At 52.1% G+C, this 21,760-nt stretch overlaps 6 protein-coding genes across 6 annotated transcripts; 4 read left to right on the top strand and 2 right to left on the bottom strand.

The window, feature by feature from the left end:
- Nucleotides 1-1,073: 1,073 nt before the first annotated feature.
- On the top strand, nucleotides 1,074-2,050 carry Triagg1_2499 (uncharacterized protein; the record flags this gene model as incomplete). Its single annotated transcript, XM_062896688.1, has 2 exons — nucleotides 1,074-1,507; nucleotides 1,660-2,050. 2 exons carry the CDS (start codon nucleotides 1,074-1,076, stop codon nucleotides 2,048-2,050), a joined length of 825 nt encoding a protein of 274 aa, XP_062758711.1.
- Nucleotides 2,051-2,738: 688 nt separating this feature from the next.
- Nucleotides 2,739-4,034, bottom strand: Triagg1_2498 (uncharacterized protein; the record flags this gene model as incomplete). Its single annotated transcript, XM_062896685.1, has 3 exons — nucleotides 2,739-2,849; nucleotides 2,910-3,714; nucleotides 3,778-4,034. The coding sequence occupies 3 exons, from the start codon at nucleotides 4,032-4,034 to the stop codon at nucleotides 2,739-2,741; spliced, it is 1,173 nt and encodes a 390-aa protein (XP_062758710.1).
- A 2,285-nt stretch (nucleotides 4,035-6,319) lies between these two features.
- Nucleotides 6,320-8,453, top strand: Triagg1_2497 (transcriptional regulator family: GATA type zinc finger; the record flags this gene model as incomplete). The annotated part of the gene is made up of 4 exons (XM_062896684.1): nucleotides 6,320-6,471; nucleotides 6,613-6,691; nucleotides 7,122-7,316; nucleotides 7,383-8,453. The coding sequence occupies 4 exons, from the start codon at nucleotides 6,320-6,322 to the stop codon at nucleotides 8,451-8,453; spliced, it is 1,497 nt and encodes a 498-aa protein (XP_062758709.1).
- A 1,098-nt stretch (nucleotides 8,454-9,551) lies between these two features.
- Nucleotides 9,552-10,293, top strand: Triagg1_2496 (uncharacterized protein; the record flags this gene model as incomplete). The annotated part of the gene is made up of 6 exons (XM_062896683.1): nucleotides 9,552-9,655; nucleotides 9,744-9,775; nucleotides 9,868-9,883; nucleotides 9,997-10,084; nucleotides 10,163-10,225; nucleotides 10,270-10,293. 6 exons carry the CDS (start codon nucleotides 9,552-9,554, stop codon nucleotides 10,291-10,293), a joined length of 327 nt encoding a protein of 108 aa, XP_062758708.1.
- Nucleotides 10,294-10,834: 541 nt separating this feature from the next.
- On the bottom strand, nucleotides 10,835-12,153 carry Triagg1_2495 (uncharacterized protein; the record flags this gene model as incomplete). The annotated part of the gene is made up of 2 exons (XM_062896682.1): nucleotides 10,835-11,787; nucleotides 12,042-12,153. 2 exons carry the CDS (start codon nucleotides 12,151-12,153, stop codon nucleotides 10,835-10,837), a joined length of 1,065 nt encoding a protein of 354 aa, XP_062758707.1.
- Nucleotides 12,154-16,633: 4,480 nt separating this feature from the next.
- Triagg1_2494 (uncharacterized protein) lies at nucleotides 16,634-17,775 on the top strand (the record flags this gene model as incomplete). Its single annotated transcript, XM_062896681.1, has 2 exons — nucleotides 16,634-16,648; nucleotides 16,723-17,775. The coding sequence occupies 2 exons, from the start codon at nucleotides 16,634-16,636 to the stop codon at nucleotides 17,773-17,775; spliced, it is 1,068 nt and encodes a 355-aa protein (XP_062758706.1).
- Between the last annotated feature and the right edge of the window lie 3,985 nt (nucleotides 17,776-21,760).

Below are 21,760 nucleotides of genomic sequence, written 5' to 3'. Positions count from 1 at the left end.
ATTATTACTCTTAAAGGAAACAAAGCAAAGTCATGTATAAACAATACAAAAAAAGGATGGACGAACGGGGAATCGAACCCCGGACCTTTCCCAGGCGTTAAGGCAACTCGCAATATGCTAAGGGAAAATTATACCACTAAACCATCCGCCCATTTGCTAATGTCCCCAAATCTGCAAGTTTGATACATGAGGAGTTGCCAAACTCTTTTCTCAGTTGAGTTTTCTAAGTTGATGATAGGGTAGGTAAGTCAACGAACGTTGGAGATTGACAGCGTAGATATACTAACGTAGAGATAACCGGCGCGTGAAGTCCTATTTTTTTTCTTGTTAGGGATTTTAGATAAGAAGTAGAATTGTCATTAGATGTGTGACTTGTCTAGTTTGTTTGTATTTTTCGTGATGAAATTGATTTGGTGAGTGCCGAGATATTGGACATTGAGCCTGATGAAGCATGTAACCTAGAACCACTTAATGACACCCAGCCCGGTAGGTGACTTCATTTCTCGGAATATAAAGCAGTTTCCAAGTTTTCTGCTTCGAGCAATGCAGCCCATCTTTCCCAAAAAATGAAGCAAAACTCGCAGCCCGCCATGATGCCCATGTGCGTCACTGTTTGGCTCCCAAAAAGCAAATATCCCAAATCGAGCCTAGTCGCCCTCGCAGCCTTTTTTTAGGTTCTCAAATCAACATACAGCTTTTTTTACATGCAAGCAATTACGGCGATTATTTTTTTCTTCTTTCCATTTCACACCAACTTTAGTCCCCCCTCTCTCAACAGTTTGAGATTTTCTTCTTCTTCTCTTATTTTCTTTTCTTTAGGCGTCTTGTTATCTTTCTGCGTCTGTGAGGGAGTCAATGGGCTTGACGTGTTTGCTTGCGGCGCAGTGTCTTGACCCGCTTGTGACGTCTTTGGTTAAACTTGCTAGTAGCTGATCCAGCTCTATCTCCAGGTAGAGAGGGATCCGTTTTCTTCCTCCAGCTACGGCTCCAGCTACTCATAGGGATTATATACCCTCCCTTTCTCTTCTCCTTCTTCTCAATTCCAACGACGACAACTCAAGCAAACGCCCACAATGAGGATCTACCTGCTCCCCGTGTCCACGCGGCGAACGCTCCTCTACGCCAACCGCCTCAACGCCGCCTCGCACGACGGCAGCCTCATCGACCGCGGCGCCGCCTTGGCCGCGCGCAAGTGGGCGCAGTGGGAGAAGATGGAGCGCGGCTGGCAGCGCAAGGTCGTCGACTACGGCAACCATGCCTTCCGGCGCATTCCCTTTGAGGAGTGGGGGCTCAAGTCGGTGCCGCCGCTGTCGGCACGGCGCCGCGAGGACGAGCTGCGGGGCCGCGATGCCGTCCAGCTGGTGTTCCCGCCGGCGGCGATCCCGGAGCACAAGGCCGAGGGGGTGGTGCGGAGGCTGGCGACGGAGAGGCAGGCGCTGCATCGGCAGAGGCTGATGTGGTGCTTTGTGGGCATGCCTATCACGGCGCCCTTGGGGCTGGTACCTTTGTGAGTTTTTTCCAGGAAGAAATAAGAGAGGAAGGAATCTGAAAAGGAGAGGAGAGAGACAAGAGAAGAGAGGAGAAGAGGAAGAGGAAAGACATGAAGAGACGAGAGACGAGAGCAAATCCCCGGCTAACAAGACATACCATCATCATTAGAGTCCCCAACCTCCCCTTCTTCTACCTCGTCTACCGCGCCTGGTCTCACTGGCGAGCCATCAACGGCGGCAAACACATCCAATGGCTCCTCCAGAACAACCTCCTCCACCTCGCCCCCTCCAAAGAGCTCGACCAGCTCTACACAAAGCACGGCCAGGCCCCCGCCGACGAGCCCGCCGGCAAGGAGCAGATGCTCATCACCCAGAAGCAGATCCAGGACTTTTCAGAAACCCTCGACCTGCCCGCCGTCGAGATTGAGCTCGAGAGGGCCATCTGGCAGGTCGAGCGCGCGCTGGGCAAGGAGCAGGAGCCGCAGACGACGGAAAAGACGCCTGAGGAAAAAGACAAGCAGACGGAAAAGACACCTGAAGAAAAAGACAAGCAATCATGACGAGAGAGAGAGAGAAATTTGTAATGCTGATACGAGTCAATGAAAGTCAAAAAATCAAATGGGCGGGCGGGCTTTGATGAAAATAACACAATGGGATATTTTTTTGGTTTTATACCTACCGGAGGAGGGGGGGATGGGTTATATACACGGAATTCGAATAGACTGGCGGCGGGGAGGCGTGGTTTATATAAAATGTAACGCAACGTTGTTTTTTTAGGGGGTTGCAGTTGGACATGAGAGATACGGCGTCATCTTACACACCCTACCCTACGTTATATCATATATATGCGAGAGGACTCTCCAGGTCTTTGAGCTTTATTCCCCTCTAGTTATTAGAGATTTGTAAATCGTATTCCACTAGGCATTCTCAAGATTCAGTAGCAAATAAACATGAACTGGAAAGAATTGACAACTATCCACATCCTCGATACAATCACCCATGGCTTTCAGGACACATCATATAAAAGGTAAGCTCTTTAATTTTCCTAATATATCAAAATTAATGTGCTGGTTGATTACACGTAAGCTAATGTAAAAAAAACGAGCGATCAGTAGTATTATAACCTCTCTCCAACGCCGGGTTTCATATTAGGTTGTATCCAAACATTGTCTCAATCAATCATTCAGTTCTTTACAAAAAGCCCTGTATTTATATTTCTTTCCAAAAAAAAAAGCAATATTATCATGTTTATCCAGAGGCAGCAAGGTCGGAGATAAAGGTGGCCTCTGTGAAGAGCTGGCCTTCCTCAGAAATCTCCTCATCGCCGATCTTGAGTTTCAAGGTGCTCTTGGGGGCGAACTAGAAAAAAAAAAGGAGAGTTAGCCTTGTGAAGAGAAGTAACGGGATCAGATTACGAACCTGGTAAATGTAAGGCTTCGTTCCGGCAGCAGCAGCTACAATTGTCTTGACGAATCCGGGCACCTCGGCCATGACGTCAATCCTGTCAACGCGGTCGCCAAGGGCGGCATCAATGACAGCCGTGACGGGCTTGCCGTCCTTGGTGGATGCTGACCATGAGAATTCAACCTGAGTGGGCTCTGGCCAATCGCTGGTGGCGTCCTTCTTAGTGGCCTTGTGCGTGGCCTTGTTGTTCTCGCTGCTCACGGCAATAATCTCGCCGTCCTTGACAAGAGCGCCGACATTGACGACGGTGTTGCCGTAAGAAGGAGGGGTGATGAACTCCATCATGACGGCAGTGTGGCTGGGGCCCTGGAAGTTGGCAAAGTTCCACCGCGCGGCGGCGTGATGCGGCTTCATGCCCTGCAGAGCGTAGATGTAAATGGCCTGGCCCTTGAGGTCCACCGGGCCTTCCTTGGTTGTAATGGTACCCTCGGCTGAGCAGCGCGGCCAGAATGCATGGCGCATCGAGCCCCAAGGGTTCTTGAGATCTGTGCCATACAGCGAAGTGCCCGTCTTGCCGGCCTGGAAGCCGGGGGCAGCTCTGGTCACCTTGAGGTTGACAAGCGCCCTCTCATCGTTCATGCTCTTGATTGTGTAAGAGTTGCCGTCCTCGGAGAGCTCGACGGCGCAGTCATCGGCGTAGAAGGACGTCTTGTCCTCGTTGAAGGCGACGTTGCTTAGCGGGTTCGAACACCACAGGTGCGGCTTCGCCGGATCGCGGGAGAAGATCTTGGCGTTGAACTGGCAGGTAACTTTGAGGCCGCTTCAACAGGGGAAAAAGTCAGCCAAGATGAAATCAAGATCGTGGCAACGGGACGCATCATACGCAACGTTGCTGTAGATGACCTGGGCCATAGCAATGGTGCCGTTCTCGGCAAAGAAGTAAAAGACTTGGTTTTCGACGCATGTCTTGTCCAGCGCCAGCCAGGTGTGGTCGGCCCTGGTCAGCTCGCTATACGGCGTGTTTGTCTCCTTTGCCTCTTGGGCAACGGACTTGATGGCCGACGGGCCATAGATGGGCTCTTGGGTGCCGGCGACGTTGGCCAGCCTAGAGGAGAGCAGCTTTCCATCAGCAATCGTCATTCGATTTTTGGCAAAACCTTGGAGGGGTTGGCCAAGGGAGAATGGCGGGGCTGGTGCCTTGGGGGCCAAACGGGAGGGAGATTTCTTACTGCTGCTTTGCCCAGTTGAACATGTTGGCGGGAGTATCGGATGGCGACGAGGCTGGAGGACGAGGGGCGGCGGTGATGAAAAGGTAGTAGAAGAAGAGACCAAGAGATTCAAGAAAAGGCCAGAAGATGGAGAACTTAACTGCTTTCCCGAGCGTTGCAAGGTTCAGCAGTGCGTAGTGCCACTAAATTAAGCTCCAGCGAGGACGCACGGAGTTGTGCTAGCGGTTCAACCGCCATGGAGCGCTGCGGTCGGGCACTTACAGGGCGCACACCGCTGAAGACTGGAGGGGCCGCCGTGCTAAAGCGGCGCCCGTGAGGCTATGAGGCTCCAATGACGCCGAGCAAGGCCTGTGGCTTGGGCGCTAGAGCAAAAATTGCCGGGCCGGTGGGTCGATGGCAAAGGGGTTGTGGCTTGATGGAACAGCTGTTGGACTGGACCTTGTGGGAGGAAAGCAAGGGCGAATCGCAGGGCATTCTGGGATCAGCGCTGTGGTGACGAGGTTCCAGAGCTTATATGGGGATGATGGCCGAGTCGAGTCGAGTCGAGTACGAGTACGTGCGTCCAGGTGGTAGCGGGCATGGTGCTAAGCTTACTGTACTGTGCCTACAGACCTATGGATTCAACGATATCGAATGATGGTCGATGGTCAGGGCAGATCGGAGCCTTAGTTCTGCCTGATAGCAGCTGGTGAACCATCATTGGCAGCAGAATCCGTATTGATCCATGCACTTCATTGGTAGATTGTACGCCTCGGGTCCTAATTCCGTCGGCACTTGCAGCCCAGCGAACACAACAGCATGCACGTCCGTGTTGGCTAAATTGCTCCAGCTGCCAAAACTTAGCTGAGCTTAGCACCAAACGTCAAGAAAGATGCATTCCAGGGTTAGGTTGTGCTTGCGATTAGATGGGCTGATAACTGCGATACGCGTTATCGACGTCGTCCTTATCGACTAGCCGGCACAAGCTCTGCTCAAAGCCATTATCAAGCTTTGTTATACACAAAAACCATTCTAAACTTCGTCCATGTCATCCACCTCTCGTCTCGGCCCATGTGCCTCGCGACAGTGCAACAGCGCCAGCACCAGCAACAACAAACAACAACGACAGCAAACCCCTCACTCTCGCTTGCCGCCGTTGGAGGGGCACTGTCAAATATGGAGCTGATCAAGTGCCAATGACATGCATCCACGACTGTCATCTGCATGCAGCGACACTCATCAGACGTACCTACATTGAGTTTGGCGATGCTACAGGCTCGACGGCGCTCTGTCTATCAGCTGTGCCCCCCCTCTCTGCTCCTCTCTGCTCCTCTCTGCTCCCCTCTGGCCCTCCCTGGCCCCCCTCTCGCCGACATGCGTGCTCTATCGTGGCACGGCTAGATATCTGGTAAAGCAGTTGAGAGGCATCAATCCTGGACAGACGCGGTCGTCGTGGCCGTGGGGTGGGACAGATCAAGATTGGGATACGCCTTCGGGCTGGAGCAATCAATACATAAGGCTGCTGTTGAATCTGTTTAAATTAACCCTGCGGTTCTTGATGCCCGCCGTGGCCAATCAGCGCCCGCCGTTGCCGCAGCCGGGCAGCACCAGAGCCCGAACTTCACGCTGAGGCCAGCGCAGCTTGGTCACTGTACAGCGCGCAGGGCCTCTGCCTAGCCTCTGCTTGGCGGGCTTTGCGCGCTGTATAAGTACGGGTACATGGGCGAGGTAGCACCTTTGGTCCTTAGTAACGAGCCCCTCCCTCCCACGCGCGCCTTCCCAGGATTCGTATCCGGACTTCCTCGTTGTGTGTACCTACCACTTTGCCTGTACTTTGTAAGGGGGGAAACAATAATTACATTACATCGCGATACGCCTCCAGGGTCCTTTTTTTCGCCTTTTCACCTTTTCCTCTTTTCCCTTTCTTTTTTTCCCCCCACGCTTTTGTGCCGCGCCTTAGCCTCAATCTCCTGCAACTCCGCCACGCCCGTCGCCTCTTCCTTACATCATCATAGCGCGAGACGAAATCTGCGATCCCGCGATCTTGTGGCTGGTGCTTGATTTCTCCTGAAAAAAAGCAACCACCCTTGGGCGAGAAGGGCAAAAAAACACCCCGGCCTCGATCGCCACTTTCACGCTGGCGACCATTCGAATTCGCATCCTGCCTTGCTGGCCCTCGTCTGCGCTCCTGCAAGCCTCCCCGAATCCCTAGCCACGATGGAAGAAGCACAAGTCCTGCCGCCACCACCGATCGAGCCCATCTCTCGACCAAGCTCGACGTCTACTTCCGCATCTGCCAATGTGCAGCAACTGCCCGGCATTGCCTCCCTTGCAGCAAGCAACGCGACAGCTGAAGCTCCACAACAAAGGTACTGCGCTTGCATTCGAGTTTGAAACCATACAATGCCTTCTCTTGTTGTGCCTGGCGCAATATCGGCCGTGGCAAGATTGGCATCTCGAGCACTTGGATCGTAATGTTGTTTTTGGCACTGACTCTTCGCGTCTACTAGGCCGCCGCCAATTCCTCAGAACCAGATGTATCATGGCGTTTCTCCCGCTGCTACTAGTGGTGGCACAAACGGCAACATGGTAAGTCTGTGTTTTCCTTCCTCGATATCCTCGTCCTGCTGCCCTCTTTTCCCCCTTCCATGTACGAAATGCCGCCGTCCTGTTGCGCCTCCAACACCAAAACTGCCGATCCGACAGCGGGCCAATCGGAGCTGGCATATTCCAACTTTTACATCTTATCTCATATCATTATCGCAATCACGTGCCTTATCGCAAGAATCTTCACCCCTAAGCCCAAACAGGCAATTCCCACCCACCCACGTCGGTGCGTGCCCGGTTTATCTTGGCCTTATCGGTCGACCGGGGGCCCAAAGTTTTTTTTCTCTGTTCCGTCATCCTTATCGATGATGATAATATCTATCGGCCTTTCTCCCTAATCGATTCCCTAATCGCATTCCCCCATCACCCAGTGCTAGCCGACATCATGATGGCAACTAATGGATCAACGCAGCCCGTCTGCCAAAACTGCGGAACGTCGACAACGCCGTTATGGCGACGCGACGAGTTTGGATCTGTCCTCTGCAATGCGTGCGGACTTTTCCTGAAGCTGCATGGACGACCCCGGCCGATATCTCTCAAGACGGACGTTATCAAGAGCCGAAATCGCGTAAAGACGATGCGCCCTGATCTTGCTCCGAAACGAAAGGTTGGTAACACGTCAAGGCACGCTGCGCGTGGCTCCCTTTTGCTAACCGCGATGCCTCAAATGTAGCAGCAACACGGCTTCCCCCTCGCGACGGATCCCAACAGCGCCGAGAGCACTGCGGCGCAGGCTATTCGCCGAGCGCAAAAGGCGAATGGTGAGGGCCCGGACTCGCCTATCTCTCGAACCGGAACTCCCTCAATGTATAACCACTCACTGCCCGCTTTCATGGTGGACGATCCGTCCCAGCAAGGCGTTGGCGGCTTCAATGGCGGAGAGGGGCGCGCTGGCTCACCTATGAATGGAGATCGCGGACTTGAATCTCCTCAGACACAAGAGCAACTCATTGCAAACAATTCCAGCTTGAAGACGAGAGTCAGAGAGCTCGAATTCATAAATGAATTGTTCCGCGGCCGTCTGAGCCAGCTTGAGCAGCAAGAGGCGGCAGCCTCCGCAGCGCTCAGAGGCCAAGAAGTTGCCGGTGTTGAGCACACTCAACTGCGAGCCCAGTTGGATGCCAGCAAGGAGATGGAGAACCAACTCCGCATTCAGCTGGAGGATAGCCATCGGAGAGAGAACAATCTCAAACGACGCCTCGATGAACTGGAGCTTGAGCTGAGAGCCACCAGGGAGGCTCTGAGTGAAGCGGACTCGCGACCCTATAAAAAGGCCCGTATCATTGACTCTGAAGAGGCTGTCAAGGCAGAAGCGGCTGATGCACTGGCCGCAGTCGCCGTCGCCGTCGCCCCTGAGTTGATGGTTGATGCCCATATGGCGGAGGTAGCTGCTGAAGAGCATGTTACCGAAACCATTGAAGCACCAACAGGTGCTCCTGTTGATGGTGCTGTTGAGCCATCATCAGAAGCCACTGTTGAACAGCATACAGAACTGACTGCGGAAGAGGCTGCAGGAGAAGCAGTTGAGACAGCTGCAGAGCCGGCCACCGAAGCGACCGAAGAGCCATCTGTAGAGCCAACTGCAGAGGCAGCCGCTGAGGTGGCTATTGAGACTGCTGCTGAGGCTTCCACCGAAGCAGAAGTAGAGCAAACTCCAGACGCATCTGAGCATGCTATAACGGAAGCCAAAGATGCTGCCCCGGAGTTGGAGGGTGCTGCCGCCCCCGCAGAAGTCGTTGCGTGATTGCACTTTCGATAACCACCACATGCTCACCAACGCAATCATCCCTCTCCCCTTTGCCCTAGGACGTGGCAATGGCGGATGCGCTGTGAATGTTGACAAAACTTGCTCAATCTAATACCCTTTGTACGAAACTTTGATTTGATGTCAACAGCGACGCGCGCATCAACCACATCAAGCCTACCCATTCTTTTCGAGGAACCGAAACGACGAAAACAAAAGTCTTGGCGTTTTACGGTAATTTTTTGTTGTTGCCTATTTTCATTTGTGTTTTATACTCCATTCCCCCAATACTTTTAATTTAGATGACCCGGGATGGCTTTAATGTGGACGAAAATGGTTGGTGAGTGATGGAGATGGTTGAGCAATCGATACCCTCGTTTTGACTTGAACGCGGCTGCACTGGAATGCAGCCCGCAGGATGAAGTCGCAGATGGTCAGAGGAAGAGGAAGAGGAGCAAGAAGCCTCAGGGCGTCTAGAAAAGGAAAAAAACAAACAAACAAAAGAGGCGGGGCCAGTGTCACACACAAACAAAAAGTTGACTTTGCTGTTCCCAACGAAAAATATATTTAGAGCCATTTTTGCGCTTCGCTGCCCATCTTTATTCCGTGCCTTTGAATGACTACCCGTGTTTGCTTTATGTGGTGTTTGTCTTTAGCCCAGATCGATCTCAGAAGAGATGATCCACATGCTGTACTACCGTTTAGTTTCATCTAAGTTGATGATTGCCCACGATTTGACACTATCTAATCTGGAGAGCTCGGTGCGCTAAGATATCCGCCCTGATATCAGATATTAAATGTCAAGGTTTCCAAAGCTCTAGGCAAAGGCGTGGCAGAGGTAAGGATGAAGTTGCAGTGAATTGGGTTTCTTAGTCACGTGCCCCACCTCGGAACTTACCCAGCAACTTAGTAACTCAATCAACCAACAACAACAACAACCCCCCAAGTTTCAACAGGCGCCCAGAAGCAAGCTTCTTCTCTTTTCTTTCTGGGGAAAAAGCAACTTTCGACTGTTTTCGAGCTGTTTGTTTGTGTTTGAACTCCAAGTGTTTTCACCTACGTTTTGTGCGATAAAGCATCTTATCTGTCACGATCAGTATGCCTCCGACGATCCCTAACCGTGGGGGGCCGGGCTCGAGCCAAGGCGCCAAGAGGCCGGACTTGGGAGGGAAGACCATCGGTGGCGGCACGAAGCGACACCGGTAAGTTACATGCTGCTTTTCCGACTGATGATGGCTATGTAAGGATGTGGAATGAGATGAGTCTAACGCGGCTATGCTTTGGTAACAGCAAAATTTTGAAGGATTCGATACATGGGATAAGTACGTTCTCTCTATTCTCGCATCTCTCCCTCTCACACCTCATTCTATTTGCATTTTGGGAGCCAAGTTGGATTGCTAACTCATGAAAATAGCGAAGCCTGCTATCCGGTAAGTGAAGCCGTGCGATATGCCAAGGGTGTTCCATGAGAAGGAGTGTGAACCCAAGGATGGTGGACGACGTCACTTTTGCTAACCACTGCTTTTGGGTTACGTTTGTACAGGCGATTGGCTCGACGTGGAGGAGTCAAGCGTATCTCTGCCACGGTTTATGACGAAACGAGACTTGCGTTGAAGACTTTTCTGCAAGGGGTGAGTACCCCTGATCCGATTATCATCTCTGCACCCCTCTCTTTTACTAATGTGCGCTTTCGCTCTCTCTCTCTCTAGGTTCTTCGCGATGCTGTGACGTATGTTGAATACCGGCGAGCCAAGACGGTAACCTTGGAAGATGTAAGGCCTTGATCCTCCCTATTCTTTGACAACCGCGTGAAAAGAAGAAGAAGAAGAAGCCAAGCTGACTTGTACGAATTTGCAGATTCTTCACTCTCTAAAACGTCGAGGAAGGACTTTGTATTATTTTAGCAAAGACGACCTGTGGAAAGAACCAAAGAGTCGCCGTGCGAGGGTGGCCAGAAGACTGCCTTACAGGGCGGATCGCATCGGTGAGCCATGAGCTGTGACGCTATGGCTCTTGGTCTCTGTTGTTTCTATTGTAATTTTCTTTGATTTGGTTACCAGCTGGGGCATTTAGCAAGTTCGGAGGCAATGTGCTTTGAGTGTTTATTTGAGACAGTGATGATGCTGTTGGTCTTGACTTTGTTCATGTGTATGAGAACTGACGAGAAATAAGAAGACATTTCAGTTATGCGCTATTATAAATCCCTAATATGGACGAGCATTAATGTGTATGAAGCAAACAATAGCCACGCATCGCAAAAGACAAAAGTATGAAATCATATGGGGTATCTCTAATGAAGGAATTCTCGCAGCAAATCCAAAAAACCTGGTCCACTTCCGGGCACCTCGTGATCAAGCTCCTCCAGGGAACGCTGATATCCATTACCACTTCTTTCTCTTGCTCGACTCCCACTCCTCCAACGCCTTCTCCAGCGCCTTGGCAGCACGAATCTCACCTCTACGAAACGCTCCGTTGAACATGGCCGGCAGTAGCATGGTGCTGTTAGCATGCTCCTGCGCAAAACCAACCTCGGCATCCTTTCCGCAGCGGTCCTTGACAATGCGGATGGCGCCATCGAGGAGGTCTCGGCCGATGCCCTTGCCACGATACCGGAGGCGTGTGGTCCATGCCCGGATAACGCCCTTACCTCCCCGGAAGCTCACGCTCCTGCTCCTGTTCCTGCGCTTGCTGCCCCCCGATGAAAGGGAGGAAAAGCGAGGCTCTAGCCGGAGGACCAGGACTCCAATCAAAGCGCCACCATAGCGCGCGCCAATGAGGAGATCACCTTCGATACTGCCGGACCCCTCGAGCCACGACCAACGCATGTTCTCGGCGAGCTTTACGTAGCCGTCTGTAAAGTAGCGTATAGCAGTGAGATAGGTCATGGTTACACCGCATGAGAGCAGGAGAGCCATGCTGGGATCCTCGGTTGAGGGGACATACGACCAGCGATAGATGCCGGCCCATGCCATGAACAGGATGCCCATGCATAGGGGGTGAAAGACCATGGAGTGAGCAGCCCGCTGTTTCATCTGCGCTATCGAGTCGGCAATGAGATTGAGGCCAGCGACTTTGTCATCGTAGGTGAGCAGCGGCTCCAGGGACAGAGGAGGAACATCATCGAGAGGGTCAAGAGGAGCAGAGGCATCGGCACCAGTGTAGGAGTGAGAGTCTGAGAAGGACGTCGAGGAGCTGAGAGGCGAAGGAGACGGTGGGATGGGAAACTGGTGATGCGAATAAGGCTCGAGGTATGGCGTTGGCGCATAAGAGGAAATAGGTGACGATGGTGATGTAGCACTGAGAGCAAGATTTGCTCGCAGAAATGTGAAGAAGGCTGTCAAAGTTAGTGAGAAGCTTGTTGATGAGAAATGTTTGGTGTCGATGTAAGTAGTACTAAGCTTGGAGCCCGGAAGTACACTATGGGTAGCTGACAATGATGGTGGGGGAGATGGGATGGGGAAAAATTTGAGCCATTTGAGCTCATAGTAAAAGTGTAGGCGCACGGATTTTATGCCGCAAGAAGAAAATGAAGATGAAGAGGAAATGGAAAGTGAAAGAAGATAAAAACAAGAAAAAGAAAAGCCTTACCGGCACTTGTTCTCAAGCCCTGCACGAGATTAATTCTGTCCACCACAGAGACTGGCCCGTAGTTGGCGAGATCCAGCTCGCGCACACCCACGAGGCGTTGAGCTTCCTCCATGGTGTCATGCAGTGGTATCTTCCCACCTCCCTAATGCAGGATAACGCCCAGCCTCTTGGGTACTCAAGGTGAGATAAACAACGGCGGAGGGGACGGTGGCCTCGGGGAAAATAATTTAGAATATTAACCGCGGTAATAAAGGGTCCTACAGAAGCGCGGGAGCTTTCTGATTTAGCCGCAGCCTGGCAACCCAAAGAGTAAGGAGGAGGAAATAAGGCTGTATGTAGGTATGCAAGCAAGCAGGAGAGCAATATGAGATGGAACGAGAATGGAAGAAGAAGAAGAAGAAGATGGACAAGATGGACGAGATAAAGATGTAGATTTATGGAGATATTAGCTGGAGAACTGGGGCTCCAGGCCTCCAGGATTCCGGAAAGGTGTGAGCGAGTGATTTCTCAAAGTCTTGTGTAAGAATGGGGTATAAACGCAGCAGCAAACAGACGGCGCACAGGATGTGACGGGCGCCTATGCCGGGCAGCGCATGCAATATGTATGTTGACAAACAAAGTGATACAAGGGGATCGATAAGGTTAAAGGCAAACCTGTCCGTTTCAGAAATCCCAAACGGTGTAAGAGACGGCTGGTGAAGCAAGCAGGCGAGTGTCAAGTATTACCAGTACTTGGTTATGGGAAGAAGCTGAGGAAGAAGAAGCACGAGCCGGAAGGGGGCCTGGGGGGATAGATAAAAGAACAGGCCGCATTCTAATCTGCAAGATCTGCATCAATTACTCCGTACACTAGAAGGGGACGGCTGTCAAGCCCATCGACCTCCCTAGTACGAGTAGTAGCAAGTGGGAAGCAAGTGGGAGGTAGAGTCATCGACGAACCAAGACTCGGCATTTTCGCTCATGTAAGAGAGCAAAACCTTGCACCTACAGCACAAGCACAGTACGCAGCCAGGCCCAAAACCAAGCGAGGCCAGGCGAGGCGAGGCGAGACAGACAAGGCCCCTGGCCCTCTTTTGGTTCCAGGGATGTAGCCGCTCCCCTGGCAATACCTGTTCAGTAGCAGCCATTTACACAAAAGCATCGAGTACCAAGGACAAACACCGCATAAACATAAAAAAAAACATCAAGACGAAGCGGCTTTTCCCGTTGGAATCTCCGCGTGTTGATAGTGCGAGTGTAAAAGCGGGCGGTGGCTGACCACGGACCATCTTGGACCTCTCTAGAGCTTGTCACCTCCACTTGAGCGTTGTCAGTCAAGGCGAGCTGAAGAGCTGTAGCGTCGTGAGGTCTTTGGCTAGCATTATCAGCTACTGTAGCTGGACCTTGAAATTGTTCACTTGACCAAAGATGCGAGCAATAAGTGACTGCCAGGAGTGTGTGAGGTGGTGGGGAAGAGGAGACGCCAGCTTTGTAGGGAGAAAGTGGAGGTTTGGCCTGCTAAGTTTTTTTTTGTGGACGATCAAACAGCGGGCAAATGCAAAATGCAGCGGCGGCGGCAGCACCTGCAGCACCGGCAACTGACGCCCAACATGGACTGATCTTTTGGTTCAGCATTACCTACGATGGAAGTTACAGCAAGGAAGCACGTACCATCCAACCACCGTGCCGTAGATACAAACTCCAAGCTTTACTTCTTCACCCTCTTGCTTGCTTGCTTCTACATACTCTCACATGTCATGCCATGCCATTCAACAGCAGCATCTCGTGCTCTCCCGCAAACCAACGGAAATCCCCATCAAGCTAAAACAGCCCTTGCCCGGACACAGCTCAAACAAACCTGGGGTTTCAAACCCGTCCGTCTCCTCCACCTTGAACCCAACCAGGGCTAGCGATTTCCCAAGCGCCACAACTCTCTCGACAACGGTCTGGGCCTCCCCCGGTTGGCCAGTCTGAAGCTGGAGGGCACGCGATAAGACGGAACAAGGGGAGCAAGTCGTCCAATAGACGGGACGAGGCGTCAACCAACAGCGACGCCACCGTTGTAAGCTGCTCCTCTCGATTGGCTTTTCGACGTTCCGCATGGGCAGCAGCACGCACGCGGCCTCGAGGGGCTGCCAAGCAAACACGGCTATCGGGGTCCAAATTGCGCAAATGCGGCTGCGGATTGAGCGATGGAGATGGAGCAAACCGCCGGATGGATTCGGCGTCCCGTCCGCGCATGATACAGGCCGTCGCTCTGCTCTAGCACCAAGCACCAAGCATCAAGCATCAAGCATGCTTGCTACTGTATACTAGGTATACGATCCAACCTTGCGTGCATGCAGCTGCGAATGAGGAGCGGGCGTCGTTTCCTTCTCTTCCCGCTTGCATTATCGGCCAATCTAATCTGCTCAACTTGCCTGCATCTGCCGTGACCAGCAAATCACCTTTCACGCTTTTATCCTCGAGCCAGCCAGCCAACCGGCCGATGTGCAGGTCTGAAGGATCATATCGGCTTCAACCCCTCCTCTCGTGCTTCATGGATGCTACTATATTACGACTTTGTTGCCTGGGCTCTATCAGTCAAGGCCATGCCCATATCCCATCTCGTCCCACCCCCAAGATCACGAAAGATAACCAAAACCGAGCGAATCAGCAACCGGTCCGCGCACTCACCAAGGATGATTTTCGATGTATCACATCCACCACATGCCCTGTCCCGGGAGCGTGGTTTGCGCGGGTAGTAATCACTAATACTACTACCTACTACGTCTCTATCACCGCTATGTAGCACCCATACTGTGCTACAGCACAGTACCTAATTCTTTGTCCTGGCAGATAGATAGTGATACGATACGTCCAAAGCCAAATAGCGGCAACATCACCACCTCCGATCAGGGTCAGCCCTCGCTCAATCTTTCGGTAACACGGCCACTTAAGCTATCAAGCTAGCATCGACCCTCTTCCCTTGGCGACGTTTCTTCTGGAGGGGGTTGTTGTCTTCCAACGGAAGAACAAGGGTAATCCGATCCACCGCTGACGTATACAGAGCGTACGCGTCCAAAACTCTCAGTGCCGACTGTTTACGTATTTGAGCAGTTGAGACCGCTCCGTTTTCTTGCCAAGGCGGTTTGAACGGGATGTCGCGATGATGTTTGAGCAAGTTTTCGAGAAATATCGGCCGTGAGAGCCGGTAGGGTGCACAAGAGAGCATCAACAAGGCTGGAAGGTTTGTCGAGTATTACGAGTACTCGTGTGCATGCATGCAGCGTGTCGGCGCTCATCAAACCCCCAGCCAGCGACAAGCGATCAACAGCTTGCTTTCAAAGGCCGAGTGCCCTGACGATACGTCAGAGATCTCCAGTATGCCGGCAACATCAATCGCAGAGCCTGGTGGGGGTTTCGCTCACACATGCCCGTTACTGTTCAAGGGCTCCATCCACTCGACAAGGGAGCATTCCCCTCTTCCCCGCTCTCCAGAGTTGGGCATTCGTGAGGAGTACGGAGTGCATGCTGTTGAAGTCATACATGCTTTCTCTGATGACGGATCACGACTTCAACTGTGGAGGAATATGAGTCAGCTCGCAAGACGAAATAGTTGTTGGTTTAGCTGTCGAGTAGGTGAGACAGCTGCTTGACACTATCGTTAGACGAGTCGTTCTTAGCGTGCTGTCAGTGAACCTGCCAACATGGCCCTGGAAACGCATCAGCAGACTCTGTGGGCTACATATCTGTATGCCCGTGTTTTTGGTCCCTGCAACTGCCGTCTATGGAAGAAAGGGGAGATGGAAACGCCAAGATTGGATTTGGGCAAAGTCTTTGACTGTAGTTTGACTTATTCATAGCCATCTCACCCAAACAGTCTTTGGGAGATTGATCTTGCTACTCCTTTTTTGACTAGGTGGACCATGAGTCAGTTGGAGTGTTTGTGAGATGCTTTGAGCGCCGCCATGGCGTCTTGCTGCCCGCGTTGATTCTCGGCTAAACTCACCTCGAAGGCAAATCATTGCTAGACTATTCCAACATTCAGCTAGGGCAAATATGCGAACACGACGAAATGATATATGAAAGGTGAGCAGGTGGAAAATGAAGGCGAGATGTCAGGCTCCACGAACAGTGTCAAATCGCATCCGCCAAAGTCCGGCACGCGATGGAATTATCGGCGTGTCTGTGTAAGTCGTAATCGCCGACTCCATGTTATCACTGCCCCCACGCACGGCGAAGAAATAAAGTCAATTGACTAAAGCCGAAGAGTCTAGGGATCGCTTCCGCGGAGGATGAATGACAGTCCAGTTTGCTTACTTTGCAATCAATACCTACTAAAGCAACAAGGACAAGGTGCATACTCGTATTAGCACATCAATTGCCGAGGAAGGGCGCGCCAGACCGGCAGCATGACGACCGGTTTGGGTAATCGGGCCCTTTGGCTTGAAATAGCATGTATCTACGGAGTACGGAGTACGTGATTCACAGGAATTCGACGTTGTACAAGACAAGAGCAGCGGGCGGCGTTTCGGGCAGAACAGCACATTCTCTTTCTCTTCTTCTTCCATTCAAACTGAACAGCGCTGCTTGGTGCCAGCCCTATTGGACTTTGCTCAATCGCGCCAGCCATGAAGATAACGGCGGTATGTAAGCATCTTAGCCGGGCAGGGCAGTCAAATGAAAATAAGGTTGCTGACGACTCCTCTCTTTACCCCAGATTTGGGTCTATCCTATCAAGGCCCTCCGCGGGATTCCGCTCCACAAGGCTCATCTCGGCCCCCAGGGGGTCAAGTATGACAGACGCTTCATGCTCTTTAAAGTCGGCGACGACGGGGAGCTGGCCAAGATCCAGCTTGACCGGTATCCCGAGTGCAGCCGCTTCGTCCAGGAGATTGTCGGCGGTGAGATTCATGTGCGATATCAGGCCCCGAGAGATCCGCTGGTATCGCCGCGTCCGGAACAGAGCGTCGTCCTCCGCGTGCCTCTGGACCCTGACGTCTCGGGTCTCGACCGGCAAGTCATCAATCTTCACCAGGCCATGGTTGACGCTTATCGGATGGGGGCATATTTCGACGAATGGTTCACAGCCTGCTTCGGCTTCCGGACGGTTCTTTGCTACATTGGTGACGAGCGTCGCCCTGTCCACGGCACCTTTTCGCCCAGAGCTCAGCCCGCTGCCTCTGCTGCGCCTCCCGCCAAACAGGGCTGGCTCCCTTATCTGTCCAGCTTCGTATGGGGAGATCAGCAACGACAGCAGCAGCAGCAGCCCGAGGCGGACTGGCTGGCCTTTTCCGACATGGCTGCCTACCTCGTCGTGTCCGAAAAGTCACTCGGCAACGTCAACGCCCGTCTCTCCAGCGGTCCCGTGGATATCGTCAAGTTCCGCCCCAACATCGTCGTTGACGGCGAGGGCGCGGACGAGTTTGAAGAGGATTTCTGGACCGAGTTGTCCATCGGCGGCCGTCCTACCCTGGCCATGACCAAGCTGTGCAACCGGTGCACCTCCCTCAACGTCGATTACGAGACGGGGCGGTTCGGCGAGGGCGAAAAGGGCATGCTCTTGAAGAAGCTCATGTCGGATCGCCGGGTCGATGCGGGCTCCAAGTGGACGCCCGTCTTTGGCAAGTATGCGTTCTTGGTCGATGGCCTCGACGGAGTTGACGTATCGGTTGGCGACGAGGTGGCTGTCACGAAGAGGACGAGCGAGAGGCCAGTGTGGGATTGGCCGTACAAGGACAAGACGATTGCTCGCTTCTACCGATATGCGTAGATCTTTTTGTTTCTTCTAATAACGCGAGTAGCACTACTACTCAGCCGAAACCTGCTTTTTCGTTCAAATCTTGCCCTCGGTTTGAAGTAAGCAAGAAAGGCAAGCAAACTATTGCATCCGTTCTACCCATATGACCTGCCCGTCACAAGGGGTGCTGTCGTTGTTACATCACCTGCCCAACACGGGGGAGATGCCACTTGTTGCCGCACATGGCACAGGATCAGATCGCCTCGCACGGCAAAAATCTTTGTATCACGGCTCTTTTTTTGCCTCTTCCCGCGGGAAGGAGTACCAGTATTCGTGTTCCACGGAAGACGCAAATCCATAGAAACGGGAAATCAAGGATCCATTGAATCTCGGAGTATTTCTTTAGTATTCCTTTCTCCCCCTATTAAAAGTAAATTTGTTTTCTCTGCTTCTTTTGTACTAAAGATGAACCTCTCGATTCCTCTCTATGAAAGGAGATGCAAATTCTTTGCTCATCTCGCTTTGTTTCCCTCAAATCAGTGGAATGCTAGTGACCAACTGAAATCAAGTAAAGTAATGGAACGCGTACAGAGCAGTTTCTATCCATTGCTGATGGCAGCGTAGCACAACACAGAATAATCTCCATAGAACAAAAAGACTATCCCGTAGACCCTTGTCAAAGACAAGGCGTATTGTATCAATGTCTAGGGGGTCACGAAACTCACTCGCAGCCAGACTCACAAGCCCTTCTGTTGATCTGTACGAGTATCATTACCAAGCAATTATAGAGCATCGTATGACAAGTGGTGTGTTAAAAGTAATCATTGTGTCCCGTGTCTATTTACTATCTAAGTCATGCTCATGTCTCTAGATTGGAGTTTCCCTTGCCTTACGGCAAAACCAGTCTATCCATGGGGTTACTCGTACGTTGAGATAGCCCCGTCCATACCATCTAAATCTCAAATTGCGCCGGTCAACGGGGTCATGAGAGAACGGCACTGACCAAGTGAACAAAAGCCAACCGAAAAACCTGGCCAGAAAAAGGCAAAGACCAACCATTAGCCCAAGAATATCAAGACTCCAGCATACCAAAACCAGAAGGGGGAAAAGAAAGCAAAAAGGATAATAACAAGTCTGGTGACCAAGCAGTGCAAACGGCTATTGCAGCGCAGAGAGCAGCACCTTGTCAGACAAAACCCTGATCATGAACGGAGGGCCAAAGCTCCGGCCAAAGCTCCGCCCAGCAACCTTGTCCTAGCCCTTGTCCTTTCCAAAAGGAATAGGTAAAATGGGGAATACGAGGGCGAAGTAAGTCACCGGTGAGCATGATGAGGACCAAGGCTGCCAGGATGTGGCCACAGCACACCTCCCCGCTTCCGATTCTAGAGTCGCCGAATCCCGTCTTGATGCCATCTCATAGGTCCAAGTTGTGTCCACTAGCAGAGTAACCTCCGGAGCAGGGGGCCTTGTTCCCAGCTTATGGGGCGCGTCGCCAAAAAGGGAGCCGCCCACGTGGGACTTGCAGTTCCAACTACATGGAAGCTTGTAAATGATGAACATGACGGGGGGCGAACGCTGCCGCTTCTGCAAGTAATACTGCAGGCAAAACCAATTCTGGCATTGTGGCCGTACGAGTACAACTACCAGCAGCTGTAAACCAGTTTGCACAAAGGGCAAGGATGGGGTAGGTGAAGAACACCAAACCACGAAATGCTGCTGAGTAAGATGTGTCGTTATAAAGCAAAACAAAAGAAAAAAAAAACTTTCAAAAGATAGTCATGATTCGTGGAGGCCGTATCAGTCAAAGTGTTGTTAGGGGGGCGAGTGGCTCGCCAAGAGTGAGTTGGTCGTCCCAATAAGGGTAGTGGGCGGCATTCAAGATGGAATGATCATCGTGAATAACGAAGGGGGCATCATCAACCAGGATTGACCGAGGAGAAAAGAGCAATCTTCCAAATGGCCAGCCATGTAAATGGTCAATCCGGTAGTCGTTGTCGATGCCAGTCTTGTCTGATACACTAGCTTAGGCTGCCTGGGTGCATGGGCGGCAAAGATGAAGCTTGCAGTATGTGCATTCGTAGATGGCCCAGTGAGGTCCCGACCGGCAATGTTGGCAAACCCACTGAACAAGAGTATTGTCAGACTTGATCATGACAAAGGAGTGGGCGCAAGAGACTGCCATTGTCATTGGGTTTGCTGTTGATGGTCGGCTTTGCAGAGCCTTGTGATTGAGTCAGGAGGAGTTGGTTGGCTATCAGAGGCGAAGTCTCTGAAAGAGATAGATTCTTTGACTGATTCTATCAAAGAGCAATAAGAATCCGGACAGTGTGAAGCCAAGCAACCTTGACTCAAGACGGCTGATGCAAATAGACGATATAGCAGAGCCTTGGTATGAATGTCAGACTGTGGCGGCTTACAAGAGATGAAGGTGTCTCTTTAAGTTTTCAACGGTGGAGAGTTTCTTCAAAGATGAAAGCTTGTTAGGGAAGAAGAGGTTTTGCCTGAACAATGGGTGAATAATGGGAGAACAATCAAGGTGAAATTTAGAGGTGAATGGTTGAGTGTTGGTGGTCATGAACGATAGACCAGAGGGCTGCGAATAGCAAGCTTATATGTATTGTCGGCGTCCTGAGTCGGCAGCTAGTCTTGCTATCCGCGTGTTTGCAAAAGAGCTCCTAGTTGTAGCTTCTCTCTAAAACAGTTACCACTGGGATGTTCAGGGATAACACGCTGGGAGGCACGGGACGTGGTGAAGAGCAGGGGAGGGTCGATAAGCCGCCCCGGGAGGCGGGCGCGGCCTGTCAAAAATTCTGGAGCAGTATGACGATGTAAAGCTAAAGATCCGTGCCCGATAATTGCGACCGAGTGACGAAACAGCTGGCCAGGGTATATCAACAGAAATAGAACAAACCAACAAGGCGTTTGTTTGATCCTCGCAGGCCGGGAAGGAAACGGGGATGCGGGAGCGGGTGCCGACAGAGATGTAACACCGGAGCCAGTTCCGGCGGTAGAGAAGTGCCGAAGTGTTTCTGGAAGGCGACGAAGCGGGAGTGTGTTTGACGTCGACGACGACGATGAACGGAATTAATCAATGGCAGGCGAAGTGAACTGGCGGGCTGCTTGCCACACGAGCCTCTGCAGAAGAATGTCAATTGTCAATCACGCCGTTTTCCCCGTTGTCAATTGACAATGAGAGGTGCACAACCCGTGCAAGGATATTCGAGAGGGAGGGGTAGAAGGAGGGAGGAGAGGAAGCAGAGGAGGAGGAGGAGGAGGAGACAGAGGGGTTGAGGACAAGGACGGGGATGATGTGATGATGTGATTGATGATGGAGCAGAAAAGAGAAGGGAATGAAAATGGCGAGGAGGAGAGAAAAGGAAGGGGGGCGTGTGGTTGAGGACGTCACGTCAGGCAAGGGATGAATGCATTGGCTGCATGTGAATAGAGACAGCACGGCCAAGGGAAGGATGCAGCCAATGCATATGTACACGCAACTTAATATAAGAGGTACTTACTTACATGCAGCCCGCAAAGCAAGGCAAGGCAAGGCAAGGCAAGGTACATTGGCTGTGCACTCTGCATACCTCGAGGTACCTAGCTCAAGACCCAAGACGAGAAGCAGGGCAGATGCCCTGCAGCCCAACTGTTCATCCGGGGGGAGCTTGGGGCAGCAAAAGATGCCTGATAGTACCTTGGTAGAGCGCATCTAGACTTTGATGTTACATACCTATGCTGGAACGCTTCACTTGATTTCAAATGGCTCGAATCTCTTGTCTCGTCTCTCGTCTCTCATCTCTCATCTCTCATCTCTTCTCTCCTGCAAGTACAAGCATACAAGCACTCGTACATTGCCAGGTGCCTCTGTGGAGCTGCAGCAGCACGGCGTCCCGGCGGGATGGAAGGATAATCAGATCATCGCGCATAGCCCTCCTGGCCCTGGCCCTGGGGGGGGGGGGGGGGGGGGGGGGGGGGGGGGGGGGGGGGGGGGGGGGGGGGGGGGGGGGGGGGGGGGGGGGGG

The sequence above is a fragment of the Trichoderma aggressivum genome, assembly GCF_033847375.1.
Source record: "Trichoderma aggressivum f. europaeum strain CBS 100526 chromosome Unknown scaffold_006, whole genome shotgun sequence".
NCBI classification, from domain to species: domain Eukaryota; kingdom Fungi; phylum Ascomycota; class Sordariomycetes; order Hypocreales; family Hypocreaceae; genus Trichoderma; species Trichoderma aggressivum.
This window is presented reverse-complemented; position numbering and strand designations above follow the sequence as displayed.